General features: G+C 42.1%; 1 protein-coding gene across 2 annotated transcripts in view; it reads left to right on the top strand.

Moving 5' to 3' along the window:
* Positions 1-6824: 6824 nt before the first annotated feature.
* The window catches only part of soat2 (sterol O-acyltransferase 2), a 34515-nt gene continuing 21746 nt past the window's right edge, over positions 6825-19593 (top strand). The window contains exons 1-3 of one of the 2 annotated variants that reach the window (XM_039006366.1): positions 6825-6956; positions 15424-15602; positions 15733-15779. In XM_039006366.1, coding sequence (XP_038862294.1) covers positions 15485-15602; positions 15733-15779 — 165 coding nt within the window. In that variant the 5' untranslated portion in view covers positions 6825-6956; positions 15424-15484. Of the gene's footprint in view, positions 6957-15423; positions 15606-15732; positions 15780-19593 lie in introns of both variants that reach the window. The other variant, XM_039006359.1, reaches the window with a different exon arrangement.

The following is a 19593-nucleotide window of genomic DNA, read 5'->3' as shown; positions in this document are numbered from 1 at the left end:
ATAGAAACTGTCTCTGAGCCTGTTGCTATCAGACATCATGCTCTGATACAGTCTGATGGCTTGTAGATAGAAACGGTCTCTGAGCCTGTTGGTATCAGACATCATGCTCTGATACCGTCTGCCCGACAGTAAGGGAATGAATAGCTCATGGCAGGAAGTGACCTCATGCTGTGGTGTGTGGGGTCCTTGATGATGCTGCGGGACTTCTTCAGGCAATGTTTCAAGTAGATGTCCTGGATAGATGGCAGCACAATCCCAGTGATGTACTGGGCCGTCTTCATCAACCACCCGCTGGAGGGCCTTTCGGTCGTGGACGGAGCAATTCCCGTACCAGGCCGTAATGCAACTGGTCAGGACACTCAATGGTGCAACGGTAGTATTTGGAGACGACCCCGGGTGGCACGCCAAATTTCTACAGCCGCCTCAGGAAGTAGAGACACTGTTGATTGTCTTGACAAGAGTGGTAGTGTTGTTGGTCCATGTCAAGTCCTCTGTGATGTGGACGCTGAGGATCTAGTGGATCAGCAGAGGGCTGAGGAATACACCCCTGGGGGGCCCCTGTGTTAAGAGTCAGTGTGCCGGAGGTGTTGTTGCCAATATTCACAGTCTGTGGTCTGCCCGTCAGGAAGTCCAGGACCCAGTTTCAGAAGGTAGTGTCCAGACCCAGGGATCTGAGCTTGGTGTCGAGCTTGGAGGGAACTATAGTGTTGAAGGCTGCACTGTAGTCAATGAACAGCATTCTCACATAGGTGTTCCTCTTGTCCAGATGTGTTAGGGCCGTGTGAATAGCGATGGAAATGGGCATCTGTTGTGGTTCTGTTGGAGCGGTAGGTAAACTGGAGTGGGTCCAGTGTGCCTGGCATGACGGCCTTGATGCGAATGAAAATACATTTTTAAAAGATTTCAAATACTATTTGAAACCAGGTCTGACTGTATCTACATGGGTTGGCAGGTTCTATATACCTCCATCTCAATAGGTCTGTTCTGTTGTGGTCTGTTCAGTGGTCAGTTACATTCACTAACACAGAATGGAAAATATTATTGGGGGAAAATACTACATTTTAGTAATTATGTAGCAACTATTTTTATACAGTCTATTTCCGTTTTGAAAGATTATTTATGCTATGTATTATTTAGTGTATTTAAATATATGTATTATTTAATGCAAGTTGTGTTTTTGTTGTAAATATTCTATATAATGTTATATATATATATGTTTACCCTGATTTGCACATGGATAATGTATTTGTCATGTACTATTTATCAACTCATTGTTTGTATTACTGTTGAATACTTCTGGATATATCAGAAGACACTTTAGTTGCAGATTGGTAGTGAGAAACAGAGAAACAGAATGAGATACATGGCATGTGTAAACCTGCCATTCTTAAAACACAGAGGTACAGGTATCGGAGACTATCCATCTGAACTTTCCCCAAAGCCACCTCCTGATCACACACAAACACACAGAAGTGCTGCCTCCCAGTGAGATCCCTTCTGATCAGCCAGTCAAGACAAGAGGGCCAGGGAAGGCTTCATGTGTGCGTATGTATGTTAGGGTCGTAACTACCAGGGTCGTAACTACCAGGGTTGTAACTACCAGGGTCGTAACTACCAGGGTCGTAACCACCAGGGTCGTAACTACCAGGGTCGTAACCACCAGGGTGGTAACTACCAGGGTGGTAACCACCAGGGTCGTAACTACCAGGGTCGTAACCACCAGGGTCGTAACTACCAGGGTCGTAACCACCAGGGTCGTAACTACCAGGGTCATAACCACCAGGGTGGTAACTACCAGGGTTGTAACTACCAGGGTCGTAACTACCAGGGTCGTAACTACCAGGGTCGTAACCACCAGCGTTGTAACTACCAGGGTTGTAACTACCAGGGTTGTAACTACCAGGGTTGTAACTACCAGGGTCGTAACCACCAGGGTTGTAACTACCAGGGTTGTAACTACCAGGGTGGTAACTACCAGGGTGGTAACTACCAGGGTTGTAACTACCAGGGTTGTAACTACCAGGGTCGTAACCACCAGGGTCGTAACTACCAGGGTCGTAACCACCAGGGTCGTAACCACCAGGGTCGTAACCACCAGGGTCGTAACTACCAGGGTCGTACAACCAGGGTCGTAACCACCAGGTCCATTCTCTCTTGCTCTGTGACTCCTCTGAACCCTGTATACAAAACCAACACCCCACTGCCATGAGGCTCAACAACAAAGCATTGTGCGCTTTATCTTGTGTAAACAACTTATTTTTGTTTGCGCTCCTCTACTATTTAAAATCAACAGCATATAGATAGCAGTAGCGGTGTGTGGGTAAAATCACTGGACAAGCTGAGCCAGTAAAAAATCCATATTAAAACCTATATTGTGATAATTTCTCTATAACTCATTAGTTCATATGCCACCATGATATACAATAAGACCGTGACAACAAAAAGACAACAGTCTCACAGTGGCGGAATAAATTCAACTAAACATACAGTACCAGTCAAAAGTTTGGACACACCTACTCATTCAATGGTTTTTCTTTATTTTTTTTTACATTGTAGAATAATAGTGAAGACATCAAAACTATGAAATAACACAGAAAACGTAGTAACCAAAAAGTGTTAAACAAATCAAAATATAGTTTATATTTGAGATTTTTCAAAGTAGCCACCTCTTGCCTTGATGACAGCTTTAAACACTCTTGGCATTCTCTCAAACAACTTCACCTGGAATGCTTTTCCAAAAGTCTTGAAGGAGTTCCCACATATGCTGAGCACTTATTTTCCTTCACTCTGTGGTCCAACTCATTCCAAACCATCTCAATTGGGTTGAGGTCGGGTGATTATGGAGGCCAGGTCATCTGATGCAGCACTCCATCACTCTCCTTCTTGGTCAAATAGCCCTTACACAGTCTGGAGGTGTGTTGGGTCATTGTCCTGTTGAAAAACAAATGATAGTCCCACTAAGGGCAAACCAGATGGGATAGTGTATCGCTGCAGAATGCTGTGGTAGCCATGCTGGTTAACTGTGCCTTGAATTCTAAATAAATCACTGACAGTGTCACCAGCAAAGCACCCCCACAACATCACACCTCTTCCTCCATGCTTTACAGTGGGAACCACACATGCAGAGATCATTCGTTCACCTACTCTGCGTCTCACAAAGACACGGCGGTTGGAACCAAAAACCTCAAATTTGGACACATCAGACCAAAGGACAGATTTTCACCGGTCTAATGTCCATTGCTCGTGTTTCTTGGCCCAAGCAAGTCTCTTCTTATTATTGTTGTCCTTTAGTAATGGTTTCTTTGCAGCAATTTGACCATGAAGGCCTGATTCACGAGGTCTCAGAACAGTTGATGTTGAGATTTGTGAAGCATTTATTTGAGCTGCAATCGGAGGAGCAGTTAACTCTAATGAACGTATCCTCTGCAGCAGAGGTAACTCTGGGTCTTCCTTTCCTGTGGTGGTCCTCATGAGAGCCGGTTTCATCATATCCTCTGCAGCAGAGGTAACTCTGGTTCTTCCTTTCCTGTGGTGGTCCTCATGAGAGCCGGTTTCATCATATCCTCTGCAGCAGAGGTAACTCTGGGTCTTCCTTTCCTGTGGTGGTCCTCATGAGAGCCGGTTTCATCATAGCGCTTGACGTTTTCTGCGACTGCACTTGAAGAAACTTTAAAAGTTCTTGAAATGTTCCGCATTGACTGACCTTCATGTCTTAAAGCAATGACGGACTGTCATTTCTCTTTGCTTATTTGAGCTGTTCTTGCCATAATATGGACTCGGTCTTTTACCAAATAGGGCTAACTTCTGTATACCCCCCTACCTTCTAACACAACTGATTGGCTCAAATGCATTAAGATGGAAATAAATTCCACTATTTAACTTTTAACAAGGCACATGTGTTAATTTAAATGCATTCCAAGTGACTAACTCATGAAGCTGGTTGAGAGAATGCCACGAGTGTGCAAAGCTGCCATCAAGGCAAAGGGTGGTTACTTTGAGAATCTAAAATATAATATATATTTTGATTTGTTTAACACTTTTCTGGTTACCACATGATTCCATATGTGTTATTTCATCATTTTGATGTCTTCAGTATTATTCTACAATGTAGAAAATTGTAAAAAAAATAAAGAAAAACCTTTGAATAAGTAGCTGTGTCCAAACTTTTGACTGGTATTGTACGCTTGTTTCATCACAAAACCCGGAGAGCAACATCTGTCCAGTGAAGTCCACAAAGCAAATATTGCATGTAACAGTTACAGTACATGACCTGGAACATGGTCCAACAAGTTAATGTTTTCGACAGTTTAGAGCCACTGAGTTAGCGCAGGTCAGCACAAAGACAACGAGAGTATTGACGCCGCTCTTACAGAACCATTTCAACTTAAACGTTCACATCAAATCAACAAAGCTATATATGCTTAGTTGAACTCCAATGCCATCCTCCTCTCTTACATGTTGGCAAAACAGTCAATGGCTCTGTCATACAGTACTCTTTAAGTTGTTATTGTCATAGGCTACCTAGCTAGAATGCTGGCTAGACTAACTTCCTCGCAAGGGCAACAATGAGCCAGCTTAGTTAGCTAGTTAGTTAATGTGAGCATTCTAGGCTACATCTTGAACTTCAATTGTCTCAGGCCAGGGGTACAATATATTAATTCATGGTTAGATCAGAATCGCCATCATAATCATTGGCCTGTAGAGAGAATTAAGTCAAAACCACAAGTCCAAATCCCCATCTCCATCCATGGTTTAGGAAAGGGCCGATTTAGCAAGCTAGCTACTGCAGGACATCAACACAAGTAGGCCAGAAACGAAAATGACTTTTTTCTTAGGATGTGATTTGATTGGTGTGAAGCCAAATCCAAAGTGACTTCCTTTGGGGGGAGGGGGGGGGGGGGTTGCTGCACCAGAACATCCCACAGTTGAGCTCAGCTTTACGCTGATTGGCTAATTATTTTATTTTAAAAAAAATATCAAGGAAGGCCATATGCTTGCTGGCATCAATCAGTCAAATGCTACGGCGGAAACACTTCATACTCTTTTGTTCCAGACAGTGTCAGATACATGGACTACACAGAGGGACGCTGTTCCTCTCGCTCAGATTTCTCCGGTGAGATTCAGCCACTTGCGAATTGACGAAAAATTATGAAAACACAGAGAGAGACGAAATATACATTTTAAATGTTTTTATTGGTCAAATATTTGGGGAGCCTGGCTTCCTTTGGTATCCATGACTACACATCACTGATAGATAGTGGCTGGGATCTCTGCACTATAGGTCTAGACATGTGGAATGTGGGATGATGATGATGATGATGATGATGATGATGATAGCGATGATGTTGAGGATGATGAAGATGATGTTGAGAAAGAAACTGAGTGTGAGTCTGTCTGTTGTCTGATTTGTAACCAATCTGAAGATGTTCTAGTCCTATCCCTGATGCATTATGGGGACTGTAGTACATCGTGGTATTATTCTAAAATACAGTGTACAGTAGTAAATAACCTAAAGAAAAAAGACAACAACGTATCAATATTGTTAGTTTGTTTGTAGTGTGCTGGATAGTGCATGCAGTACATGACTGTAGCTGCTGAGAAACAACAAACATGTTATTATAATGAAAGTCTTACAATAAAGATGATCTGTATCACGACAGTCAGGCCTCCGTGTTTTATTACTACAAACAGCGTTGTGTTTTTATTTAAAGCTGTAGGATATACCGTCACGTAAAGAGGAAACAGATTCCTGTTAATTAAGTTACAAATGTAACGGCTCATCAACCATTTAATAGCCAATATAAACGTCATGTAATGTACAGTAAAGATGTATATTTTATTCTAAAATGATCTAGCACATAATTGAATAGATATAGTTCTATAGTAATATAGTTCTCCATGGAATCTAGAGCTAGGAGAAAAGAAAGATAAAAAGGTCATTAAAGGGTCATTAAGGTTGCCATAACAATGGGGTCAAAGACACAACAGCAAAAAAAAGAGATAAAGGGAAAATACATGGGATGATAATTCCTTAGTACTGTAAAAACTTGTCCAGTCATCTTCCTCCGAACTAACGCACGCACACGCACACATACACACACACACACACACACACACACACACACACACACACACACACACACACACACACACACACACACACACACACACACACACACACACACACACACACACACACACACACACACACACACACACACACACACACACACACACAGAACCAATGGACAGAAGGACACACTATGGACCCTTATACAGCTCTAGTCTAGATATACTAGTCTCATTGTGGACACTTATACATCTCTGGTCTGGATATACTGGTCTCATTGTGGACCCTTATACAGCTCTGGTCTGGATATACTGGTCTCATTGTGGACCCTTATACAGCTCTGGTCTGGATATACTAGTCTCATTGTGGAACCTTATACAGCTCTGGTCTAGATATACTAGTCTCATTGTGGACCCTTATACAGCTCTGGTCTGGATATACTATTCTCGTTGTGGACCCTTATACAGCTCTGGTCTGGATATACTAGTCTCATTGTGGACCCATACAGCTCTGGTCTAGATACACTAGTCTCACTATGGACCCTTATACAGCTCTGGTCTGGATATACTAGTCTCATTGTGGACCCTTATACAGCTCTGGTCTAGATATACTAGTCTCATTGTGGACCCTTATACAGCTCTGGTCTAGATATACTAGTCGGCCAGCCAGCCAGCCAGCCAGCCAGCCAGGTGACTACAGGAGAAGGGTAGGACCTCAGCCAAGCTGGGCAAAGATCAACCTTTCAGCTGATGTAAGAGAGGGACACAGTTCACACACACACACACTCACACACCAGCGAGACACTCAGCGACATTGCTTCTCCCTGAGGATCACTCCCTGGAGCCTGTCTGTGTCAGGGGAGACCTGAGCCTGAGACCAGAACACTGTGAGTAACCTACAATGTGATTACAAGTTGAACCCAATATAATGTATGTTATTTACAGTATCTAGAGATATGTTTATTTTGCTGTGACCCCAGTGTATATTGTTATTTACTGTATATTTATATATGGCTCTGGTGGAACCCAGCTTGGGTTTTAGATCGATCAGAGATGACCTTAGAGATCAGAGATGACCTTAGAGATCACATAGATCAGAGATGACCTTAGCCTTTCAGGGCTACCCATCCCGGATCCGGGAGCATCCTCATCAAAAAAGCTGACTAGCATAGCCTAGCCTAACGTGACAGGGATATCATATAATATAATTTCATGAAATCACAAGTCCAATACAGCAAATGAAAGATAAACATCTTGTGAATCCAGCCATCATTTCCGATTTTTAAAATGTTTTACAGTGAAAACACAATATGTATTTATATTAGCTAACCACAATAGCCAAACACACAATGCCATGTTTTCACCATGTTTCCACCGCATAGGTAGCTTTAACAAAACCCAGAAATAGAGATAAAATTAATCACTAACCTTGAACAACTTCATCAGATGACAGTCTTATAACATCATGTTATACAATACATTTATGTTTTGTTCGAAAATGTGCATATTTGAGGTATAAATCGTAGTTTTACATTGCAGCCACCATCACAAATAGCACCAAAGCAGCCAGAATAATTACAGAGAGCAACGTGAAATACATAAATACTCATCATAAAACATTTATGAAAAATACATGGTGTACAGCAAATGAAAGATAAACATCTTGTGAATCCAGCCAATATTTCCGATTTTTTAAGTGTTTTACAGCGAAAACACAATATAGAATTATATTAGCTTACCACAATAGCCAAACACACAAAGCCATTTATTCACCGCCAACATAGCTTTCACAAAAACCAGCAATAGAGATAAAATGAATCACTAACCTTTGGACAACTTCATCAGATGACAGTCTTGTAACATCATGTTATACAATACATTTATGTTTTGTTCAAAAATGTGCATATTTAGAGCTGCAAATCGTGGTTATACATTGTGAATACATAGCAACAATTCACCAAAATGTCCGGAGATATTTTGGAGAGTCACCTAATCTAACCAAAGAACTCATCATAAACTTTACATAAAAATACTTGTTGTATGGCAAATGAAAGATACACTGGTTCTTAATGCAACCGCTGTGTTAGATTTTAAAAAATAACTTTACTACAACTACAGCATGCATTATTGTGAGACAGCGCTCACCTATTCTCCGCCGTGTTGGAGCCAACATATTATACAAAAATACGAAATAACATCATAAATATTCTCTTACTTTTGCTGATCTTCCATCAGAATGTTGTGCAAGGAGTCCTAGGTCCAGAATAAATCATTGTTTGGTTTTAGAATGTCCATTTCTTCTGTCGAATTAGCAACTTTGGCTAGCCATGCGGAGCTCACGTGTCCAAGAAATCTTGGCGCATGGAACGAAAAATTCCAAAATTCCCAATAAACGTCGAATAAACTGGTCAAACTCGGTTGAAAATCCTACTTTATGATGTTCTTCTCATATGTATCCAATAACATCAGAGCCGGAGCAATTCGTAGTTTATACCGAACGCTTTTCAGAAGACAATGTGAGGTTCCCCGGCGCGCAGATGAAAACTGACAAAAGGGCGGACCTGTCACTCCAAAAGCTCTTATTCGGCCTCACATCAAGCTAGACACCCCATTCAACCTTCTACTGCCTGTTGACATCTAGTGGAAGGCGTATGCACTTCATACGCCTTCCACTAGATGTCAACAGGCAGTAGAAGATCCATAAATAAAAGCCAGTTGAATAGGCAGGCCCTGACACAGAGCCTCATTTTCAGAATTTTCACTTCCTGTATGGAAGTTTGCTGCCAAATGAGTTCTGTTTTACTCACAGATATAATTCAAACAGTTTTAGAAACTTCAGAGTGTTTTCTATCCAATAGTAATAATAATATGCATATTGTATGATCTAGAACAGAGTACGAGGCCGTTTAATTTGGGCACAATTTTTTCCAAAGTGAAAACAGCGCCCCCCTATTAAGAAGAAGTTAGAGATCAGAGATGACCTTAGAGATCACATAGATCAGAGATGACCTTAGAGATCAGAGATGACCTTAGAGATCACATAGATCAGAGATACCCTTAGAGATCAGAGATGACCTTAGGGATCAGAGAGATCAGAGATGACCTTAGAGATCAGAGATGACCTTAGAGATCAGAGATGACCTTAGAGATCACATAGATCAGAGATGACCTTAGAGATCACGGAGATCAGAGATGACCTTAGAGATCACAGAGATCAGAGATGACTTTAGAGATCAGAGATGACCTTAGAGATCACATAGATCAGAGATGACCTTAGGGATCAGAGAGATCAGAGATGACCTTAGAGATCAGAGATGACCTTAGAGATCACATAGATCAGAGATGACCTTAGAGATCACAGAGATCAGAGATGACCCTCGAGATCAGAGAGATCAGAGGTGACCTTCGAGATCAGAGATGACCTTAGAGATCACATAGATCAGAGATTACCTTAGAGATCAGAGAGATCAGAGATTACCTTAGAGATCAGAGATTAATTTAGAAATCACAGAGCTCATTCTATATCTTCTCTGTTTGTGAAAGGACCACATGACTGAGAAACAGGTAAGCAGGTACATGGTGCTTGTTAATATAAATTGCTGAGTCATTTATTCATTTCCAGCTCTGGTAGATAATCTAATAACATAAAGCAATAACAGGACGTAAGCCTGGATGACAGAAAATCTCAAACCTTCAGTACTCTATGGTGAGGGATGGAGATGGCCAAGATCTTAGAGGTACGATTTGCTACAATCTGATGGTAGTTTGAGTTCAACCAGAGAAGGATGGATGCTACTGTACTGTCTAATGACAAATACACCTAAATGTACTGTGAACAAGACACAGACCATGATTGTGTCTACTATGTGTCTTCTAGTTCTGGGCATTGAGTCAACTCAACTGGGCATTGACTCAACTCAACTGGGCATTGACTCAACTCAACTGGGCATTGACTCAACTCAACTGGGCATTGACTCAACTCAACTGGGCATTGACTCAACTCAACTGGGCATTGACTCAACTCAACTGGGCATTGAGTCAACTCAACTGGGCATTGACTCAATTCAACTGGGCATTGAGTCAACTCAACTGGGCATTGACTCAATTCAACTGGGCATTGAGTCAACTCAACTGGGCATTGAGTCAACTCAACTGGGCATTGACTCAATTCAACTGGGCATTGAGTCAACTCAACTGGGCATTGAGTCAATTCAACTGGGCATTGACTCAACTCAACTGGGCATTGACTCAACTCAACTGGGCATTGAGTCAACTCAACTGGGCATTGACTCAATTCAACTGGGCATTGACTCAACTCAAATGGGCATTGACTCAATTCAACTGGGCATTGACTCAACTCAACTGGGCATTGACTCAACTCAACTGGGCATTGACTCAACTCAACTGGGCATTGACTCAACTCAACTGGGCATTGAGTCAACTCAACTGGGCATTGACTCAATTCAACTGGGCATTGACTCAACTCAACTGGGCATTGAGTCAACTCAACTGGGCATTGACTCAACTCAACTGGGCATTGAGTCAACTCAACTGGGCATTGACTCAATTCAACTGGGCATTGACTCAACTCAACTGGGCATTGACTCAACTCAACTGGGCATTGACTCAACTCAACTGGGCATTGACTCAACAAGCACAGAATATTCAGAGAAAGAGTGAAACACTCCTCTTCATTTAATTCCCACGTGACCTATAAGCATGTTTCATTGCTGCCTTCTACTTCACACTATAATCAATGCGCATAGCGGAAGTTCAGTTTTTTACAGCGAGATTGAAATTTAAAAGGCAATGTTCCCCGCTTTAGCGGAGCCTGCATTCACGGTAAACGCTGCTTATGTCGGTACAACTGTAAATTACCTTCACATTTTTATCGCGGAATGTGTAACGCTTCAGCGATACAGACTGAATAGAACTCTTGGACTTTAATGTCTTCGACCTTTACAATGTCATATCAGCATATCTGTCATTAGTTCAAAATGAAAGAACAGCCTCTACCTCACATGAAAATAATCATTGAGTAAATGATTGCATCGGTGGGAGAGAGAGACGGGGAGGGAGAGAAATAGAGAGGAGAGAGACAAAGGGGGAAAGAAAGGAGGGAGAGAGGGGGGACAGAGAGAAGGGAGAGAGGGAGAGAGAGAGATGGGGGGAGAGAGGAGAGAGAGACATTGGGAATGAGGGAGACAGAAGAGAGAGAGAGGAGGAGAGAGGGGGGACAGAGAGAGGGGAGAGAGGGAGAGAGAGAGATGGGGGAGAGAGGAGAGAGAGACATTGGGAATGAGGGAGGGAGGGAGGGAGACAGAAGAGAGAGAGAGGAGGAGAGAGGGAAGGAGAGAATGAAAACAGGAAACACACAAGAGATGATAACCTCTAGTAAACCCTGACGCTGATCAAACACTACAGATAAACAAACGTGTGCTACTACTTGTAAGGGTATGTGGCTTGTTTTCGTCCAGTGGGCCGTTGGGATGACAATGGACAGGTTGTTCACCACCTCTCTCTTCCAATCCTGTCGTCAGCATATATTTAGACAGACCTCATGTGCTATTTAAAAATCGAACCCTTCCAAGAACATACCGTCCCGGGAGTTATTGGGTCAACAGAAATGGAAGGATAAGGAACGATGAGGTTACTGTTGGTCATGACGACAGACCCTCTGTATCGTTCCCCCGATAGAGACAGAAACAGAGAGATAGGAAGTGAAACTGAGGTTACTATTGGTCATGACAGACCCTCTTTATCTTTCTCCCCTACTGTACTGTAGAGGCTGATTATCATATCTTAAGACAGAGCTCAACTATGTACAAGTCCAATCCCCCATAAAGATAGTACAGACAGTACAGGGACGTAAATGGAAAGGGATGAGGAGCACGGCCCCCTTCTGGGGAAAAAACGTAGAATCTTTCCTCTACCATCTCCCTACGGGTCCGCGGAGTTGGGGGGGGGGGGGGGGGGGGGGGGGTCTGCACATTGTTTTTGGGGGAGGGGGGTATTTTTTTTGTGGAAAAATATTAGTTTGGGATTTTTTGAGGTGAAAAATTATTATTTTATGAATATCGCTAGCTACAACAGAATACCATTGTGGATGCAATTTTTATGTCTCTGCGTCCAGTACGAAGGAAGTTAGAGGTAGTTTCAGGAGCCAATACTTACTAGCGTTTAGCGCAGTGACTAGAAGTCTACAGGAACAGTTAGCATGCTAGCTGTTCATCCGACTCTGGGGAAGTAGGTAAATGGCTTCATTGCCAACATGTCTAACTATCCCTTTAACATGGAGGAAATGACAGTCATTGGAGCTGATTACAGGGCCGTCTAATGGTTGTTTTCGTGACGGAAGGACAGCTTCAGTGTCAACTTACGATCAACACCAGATAGAAAGCAAACAGAAAGGATATTGAACTATATATATATATACTGTATATGTTTTAAAAAATATTGAACTATATATATATACTGTGTATGTTTTAGTAATATTGAACTATATACACTGCTCAAAAAAATAAAGGGAACACTTAAACAACACAATGTAACTCCAAGTCAATCACACTTCTATGAAATCAAACTGTCCACTTAGGAAGCAACACTGATTGACAATAAATTTCACATGCTGTTGTGCAAATGGAATACACAAAAGGTGGAAATTATAGGCAATTAGCAAGACACCCCCAAAAAAGGAGTGATTCTGCAGGTGGTGACCACAGACCACTTCTCAGTTCCTATGCTTCCTGGCTGATGTTTTGGTCACTTTTGAATGCTGGCGGTGCTCTCACTCTAGTGGTAGCATGAGACGGAGTCTACAACCCACACAAGTGGCTCAGGTAGTGCAGTTCATCCAGGATGGCACATCAATGCGAGCTGTGGCAAAAAGGTTTGCTGTGTCTGTCATCGTAGTGTCCAGAGCATGGAGGCGCTACCAGGAGACAGGCCAGTACATCAGGAGACGTGGAGGAGGCCGTAGGAGGGCAACAACCCAGCAGCAGGACCGCTACCTCCGCCTTTGTGCAAGGAGGTGCACTGCCAGAGCCCTGCAAAATGACCTCCAGCAGGCCACAAATGTGCATGTGTCAGCATATGGTCTCACAAGGGGTCTGAGGATCTCATCTCGGTACCTAATGGCAGTCAGGCTACCTCTGGCGAGCACATGGAGGGCTGTGCGGCCCCACAAAGAAATGCCACCCCACACCATGACTGAACCATCGCCAAACCGGTCATGCTGGAGGATGTTGCAGGCAGCAGAACGTTCTCCACGGCGTCTCCAGACTCTGTCACGTCTGTCACATGTGCTCATGTGCTCAGTGTGAACCTGCTTTCATCTGTGAAGAGCACAGGGCGCCAGTGGCGAATTTGCCAATCTTGGTGTTCTCTGGAAAATGCCAAACGTCCTGCACGGTGTTGGGCTGTAAGCACAACCCCCACCTGTGGACGTCGGGCCCTCATACCACCCTCATGGAGTCTGTTTCTGACCGTTTGAGCAGACACATGCACATTTGTGGCCTGCTGGAGGTCATTTTGCAGGGCTCTGGCAGTGCACCTCCTGGCAAAAAGGCGGAGGTAGCGGTCCTGCTGCTGGGTTGTTGCCCTCCTACGGCCTCCTCCACGTCTCCTGATGTACTGGCCTGTCTCCTGGTAGCGCCTCCATGCTCTGGACACTACGATGACAGACACAGCAAACCTTTTTGCCACAGCTCGCATTGATGTGCCATCCTGGATGAACTGCACTACCTGAGCCACTTGTGTGGGTTGTAGACTCCGTCTCATGCTACCACTAGAGTGAGAGCACCGCCAGCATTCAAAAGTGACCAAAACATCAGCCAGGAAGCATAGGAACTGAGAAGTTGTCTGTGGTCACCACCTGCAGAATCACTCCTTTATTGGGGGTGTCTTGCTAATTGCCTATAATTTCCACCTTTTGTCTATTCTATTTGCACAACAGCATTTGAAATTTATTGTCAATCAGTGTTGCTTCCTAATTGGACAGTTTGATTTCACAGAAGTGTGATTGACTTGGAGTTACATTGTGTTGTTTAAGTGTTCCCTTTATTTTTTTGAGCAGTGTATATATACTGTGTATGTTTTAATAATATTGAACTATATATATATATATACTGTGTATGTTTTAGTAGTATTGAACTATATATATGTAACAGTATAACTTTAAACCGTCCCCTCGCCCCGACACGGGCGCGAACCAGGGACCCTCTGCACACATCAACAACGGTCGCCCACGAAGCATCGCTACCCATCGCTCCACAAAGGCCACGGCTTTTGTGGAGCGATGGGTAACGACGCTTCGTGGGTGTCAGTTGTTGATGTGTGCAGAGGGTCCCTGGTTCGCGCCCGTGTCGGGGCGAGGGGACGGTTTAAAGTTATACTGTTACATTGATGCTGTTGACCCGGATCACTGGTTGCTGCGGAAAAGGAGGAGGTTGAAAGGGGGGTGAGTGTAACGGATGTGAAATGGCTAGCTAGTTAGCGGGTACGCGCTACTAGCATTTCAATCAGTTAAGTCACTTGCTCTGAAACCTAGAAGTAGTGTTGCACCTTGCTCTGCAAGGGCCGCGGCCTTTGTGGAGCGATGGGTAACGATGCTTCGTGGGCGACCGTTGTTGATGTGTGCAGAGGGTCCCTGGTTCGCGCCCGGGTCGGGGCGAGGGGACATACTAAAGTTATACTGTTACATATATATAGTGTATATGGTTTAATAATACCATCTTTGAGAAATAACAATCAAATAAAAGCTAGACAGTTTTTTTTTAAATTGCAAAATATATTTTTTATTGCCATTCAGAGCACATTAGCTTTAAAACTACAAAATGGTCTCTCATCTCCATGCCAAATAAGTCCCTCCCCCCCAAAACAAAATGGCAGCTCAATGGAAAAATGTGTAGAACAGCAAAAGTAATCCAGTTGCTAAGATACCATTATAGCTAAAAGACAATATTAGAGTTGACACTTCCTCGTACAATGAACAGTGGGGGAGGTCGAAATAATTTCACTGTCTACAAAATCTATTCATTTTAAAATGTTGATTACTACAGTACAGAACTGCTAGATATAGGATCCCATAGGACGTTCCCCTATATCTTTATAAGACAGCCATCTTCTCTTTCTGGTTATTTATGCTTTTGGAGAAGGGTTTTTAACTTTTTATTTTCACAAGATTTGGCGGGTTACAAGTACAAGGGTGTTTATATTTGTGTAATACACTTTAAATGTTTATATTTGTGTAATACACTTTAAAAGCTATAGGAGATTATAGTCAACGGGTTGGGTCTGTAACAGGTGCTGTCTTCCTCTATACACGTGTTCGATTCTAATCTGTTTCTCCTTCAGGTTCCTACAGCAGGGCGATACCTGTACAGAACCCGTCCCTGCGTCTTGACCCGGAGGTGCCATGGCAACAGACAGCAACAGACTTGGAGACACCACGGCCACAGAGACAGCCACCAGATTGGTGCACCGAAACATTAACAACACCAACAGCACTGTCTCCAATGGAGAGGTCACTAACCGTGGTGAGGAGTTAGTCAACACACTATCCTCCATATCATCATCATCATCATCATCACAGATTGATCACATCCTGTATGTAATAGATATTACAGTAGGCTAGCTACCATAACTGTTTATTTCTGTGTGCAGTGGAGAAGCACGCTGAGGATTTGATGCAGTGGAAGAGGCATGCGGAGGTCGGTGCACTGATGTTTTTTATTTATTTTACCTTTATTTAACGAGGCAAGTCAGTTAAGAACAAATTATTATTTTCAATGACGGCCTAGGAACAGTGGGAACAGTGGGTTAACTTTTTTGAAGGTAACGTAAGGGTAATGGCGGACTGAAGGGATTTATGTAGAGCACCTCAAGATAAAACATAATATTCGAAATATCTGCTAAATTAGACTAAAATATTAGCACTACTTAATCTGGTGAGTGATAACCTTCAATCTGGACAATAACACAAAACAAATCCTAAAACTAGAGACATTTATCGACAAATATTACGAAAACAGGCAACAACCAAACATGACGGAGAGTAAGACAGGGGAACCGATTACTAAACGAAAACGTGACTCTTCTACAGACACTGATGACTTAATATTCTCACCACCGGGAATGGTAAAGGTCGAAACCGATCTGTTAAAATCAATAAATGACAAACTGGGTATACTTGAATTAGTTAGTAAGGATATAAAAGAGTTGAAGGCAAGCCTAGAGATGAGTGATGAAAAAGCTGCGACATTGGAGAAGCAAACACACGCGCTAAAAGGGACAGTCAATAAGATTGAAACCGAAATGAATGGAATTAAAAAGGAGAACACCGTTCTGAAGGAAACCTTACTAGACATACAAACTAGATCCATGAGAGAGAATTTGGTACTTACAGGTATCCAAGAAAAAGAAGGAGAAGTTCCTGAATCTATAGTTAGAGAGTTCCTCCTTACAGCGCTTCAGATTCCACGCGAAGTTATCGACAAAATCCAACTTGAACGCGTTCACCGCTTCGGACAGAGAGGGCAGAGGTACGAACGCCCAATCGTTGCCAAATTTGCTTCATTTAAAGATAAAATAATGGTTAAAAGCCTGGGTAAAAGACTTGCTGGGACCAAAATTGGCATGAATGATCAGTTTCCGAAGGAAATAGCAGAACGGCGCAAAGTTCTGTATCCAATTTTCAAAGAAAATAGATTAAAAGCGAAACGAGTAGCTCTCGTCGTTGATAAACTATATATTGATAACCAGTTGTTCAGAGACACAAAGACTACTCCATGGTTATTTTAAAAATTACAAAGTTCTCATAGACGAGGGAAATAAACACAATTCAAGCCCGGTTACTGATTGTAACAATACAATAAAAAATATAGCTTTTCTATAAATCTTCACATATAACTAATTGAACACACAAGCACTAATTCAACATAGTGAAGATAAAAACTAAGTAAACAGAAGGCACAGTATGTGTGGATGGTATGGTTTGTGTTTATTTTTTATTTTATTTGTTATGTTTGGAAAGTTGAGTGAGTGAGTAAGGAAATGGTTGCATATCCCAGAGCCAATGTATTGCTGTGAGCCGGGTATGAGAGGGCTTTCAATGTTGTTCAGATGATGGATATACCTTTATAATGAATTATACGTCTTATTTATTTATTGTCCTATCATGGAGAACTACATTTTTTATTTATTTTTTTATAAATTATATCTAATTATTTATTATCCTATTTTAATGGTACGGTCCATGGCACTATACCCTAGACACCCACCTGAATGACCCAGATACTAAGGAGAAGTCCCTAACTGTTTTATGTGCCCGCTGTAAGCGGTCTGTATGCAGCTAAAATGAGGTCAGAGACCAAGAGCAGCACTGCCCCCTCAAGATTCTGAGCCTGCTTGGCAGGGTTGGTCCTGCAAAGCCAAAGCCCCATAAAGGGAGAGCATAATATACAAGGAAATTCTCAAAGCTGCTAATGAGAACCTTGACGACCTTGTACCTAGCCGGTGGGGATTCCGGTGGGGTGCCCCCACCCAGGCAGTGGCAGTGCTGGCAACACTAGCTGCAGTAACCCATGGGGAGGGGGTCACACTCGGACATTCAGAGAGGGGGTATATTATTGTGGCCCTGGCGGCACAAAATCATAGTCGGACTGCATGGAGATGCGTGGGGACATGGTCATGACGGGTGGCCGTATTGTGGGTGTTTCAGGAATAAGGTGTACATTTGACCTCCATTATCTAGGATATGACAATGGTAAATAAATCTCTCAATTTTTGCTAATTTTTTGTGCGGTCTTGCAGGCCTTCTCATGCAGCTGCAACTGCAAGTGCATTTGTAAATCATGACCCATCTTGAGTTGGGCTCTGGGATGGTGCAATTGTTGAGAAAGTGAGCTTATGGTTGTGTGGGGGTAAGGGCTGAGTGTGTGTGGGTGTATGTGTGTATCCCACAACTGTTGCGAAGGAAGAAGTAAAAGATGTTAGGGACAATAGAGGATGATCCACAGATATATATAATACAAATCGAGGTGAGGGCAATGGAAATGCATATGGTAATTGATCTTCTTCAATTCGGTAAATGGCACTGTATGCTCTTTTCAAAGAATGGATCCCAGTCAGTTCAGGGCTATGGGATACAGGGGGTCGAGGGTGGTCTACCGGGCATTGGGATGACAAGCCATCTCGAGATGAGGCCTTTTAGCGGGTGGAATAGTAGGGACCAATTGGAGGTTTACTTAGTAGAAATGCAAATATCATGGTACAACTATATAGACACTCAATCATTATGTTACTTTTTAATAGTACGTTTACAAAAATATATTCTGATTAAAAGAATGAAAGGTGTGTCTCATTATGGTAAGTGGTGAAATAAGTATAGCCAGTTACAATTGTAATGGCTTAGCAGATAATAAGAAAAGACGATCAGTATTTACCTGGCTAAAAGAGAAGGATTATAATATCTATTGTTTACAGGAAACCCATTCAACAGTTTTAGATGAAGTTTTGTGGAAAAAGAACTGGGGGGGCAAAATATATTTCTCCCATGGGCAAAGAAATTCAAAAGGGGTGATGGTTTTAATTAACAATAATTTTGATCCAAATGTGCAAATTGTCCAAACAGATCCTCAAGGTAGATGGATTATTTTAAATATGTTATTGGACAATAAACAAATATGGCTTGTTAACCTATACGGTCCGAATAATGATGATCCAAGCTTCTTTGAAAATATATATAAGAATTTATCAACTCTACAAGCAACACTAGACTCTATTATTATAGTGGGAGATTTTAATACGGTCTTAAATACCTCTATAGACCGGAAAGGAAATCACACTACAAACTATCACCCTCAGGCACTTAAGGAAATCATGAATGTCATGGATATATTGGAATTAGTGGATATATGGAGACTTAAATACCCTGATTTAGTGAGATATACATGGCGGAGGCTGAATCAAGCTAGTCGTCTTGACTACTTTCTTATACCATTCTCTCTGGCACCAAAAGTTAAAAAAGTGTTGATAGGGGACAGAATGCGGTCGGATCATCACATAATTGGCATATATATTTCTCTTACAGAATTTCCACGTGGGCGAGGATATTGGAAATTTAATCAAAGTCTACTAGATGATAAATTGTTTAGAACTAGGACAGAAGATTTTATAACTGACTTTTTCAGACATAACATAGGTACAGCAGATCCCCTTATTGTATGGGACACTTTTAAGTGTGCCTTTAGAGGCCATGCAATTCAGTACTCATCTATAAAACAAAGGGAATTTAGATCAAAAGAGTCCATATTAACAAAGGAAATTGAAGGACTAACAGTACAGTTAGATAGCAATAAAAACGGTACCATAGAGGCACAGAATAAGTTAGAGGAAAAACAAAAAGAAATGGAGGAACTTATTCAAGAAAGATCCAGTGTAATATATTATAAAAATAAAGCGAACTGGATGGAATATGGGGAAAAATGCACCAAATTCTTTTTCAATCTTCAATATAGAAATGCT

Source organism: Salvelinus namaycush, chromosome 2, assembly GCF_016432855.1.
Source record: "Salvelinus namaycush isolate Seneca chromosome 2, SaNama_1.0, whole genome shotgun sequence".
NCBI lineage: Eukaryota > Metazoa > Chordata > Actinopteri > Salmoniformes > Salmonidae > Salvelinus > Salvelinus namaycush.
The sequence above is the reverse complement of the archived record's forward strand: the minus strand, read 5'-3'. Positions and strand labels throughout refer to the sequence as shown.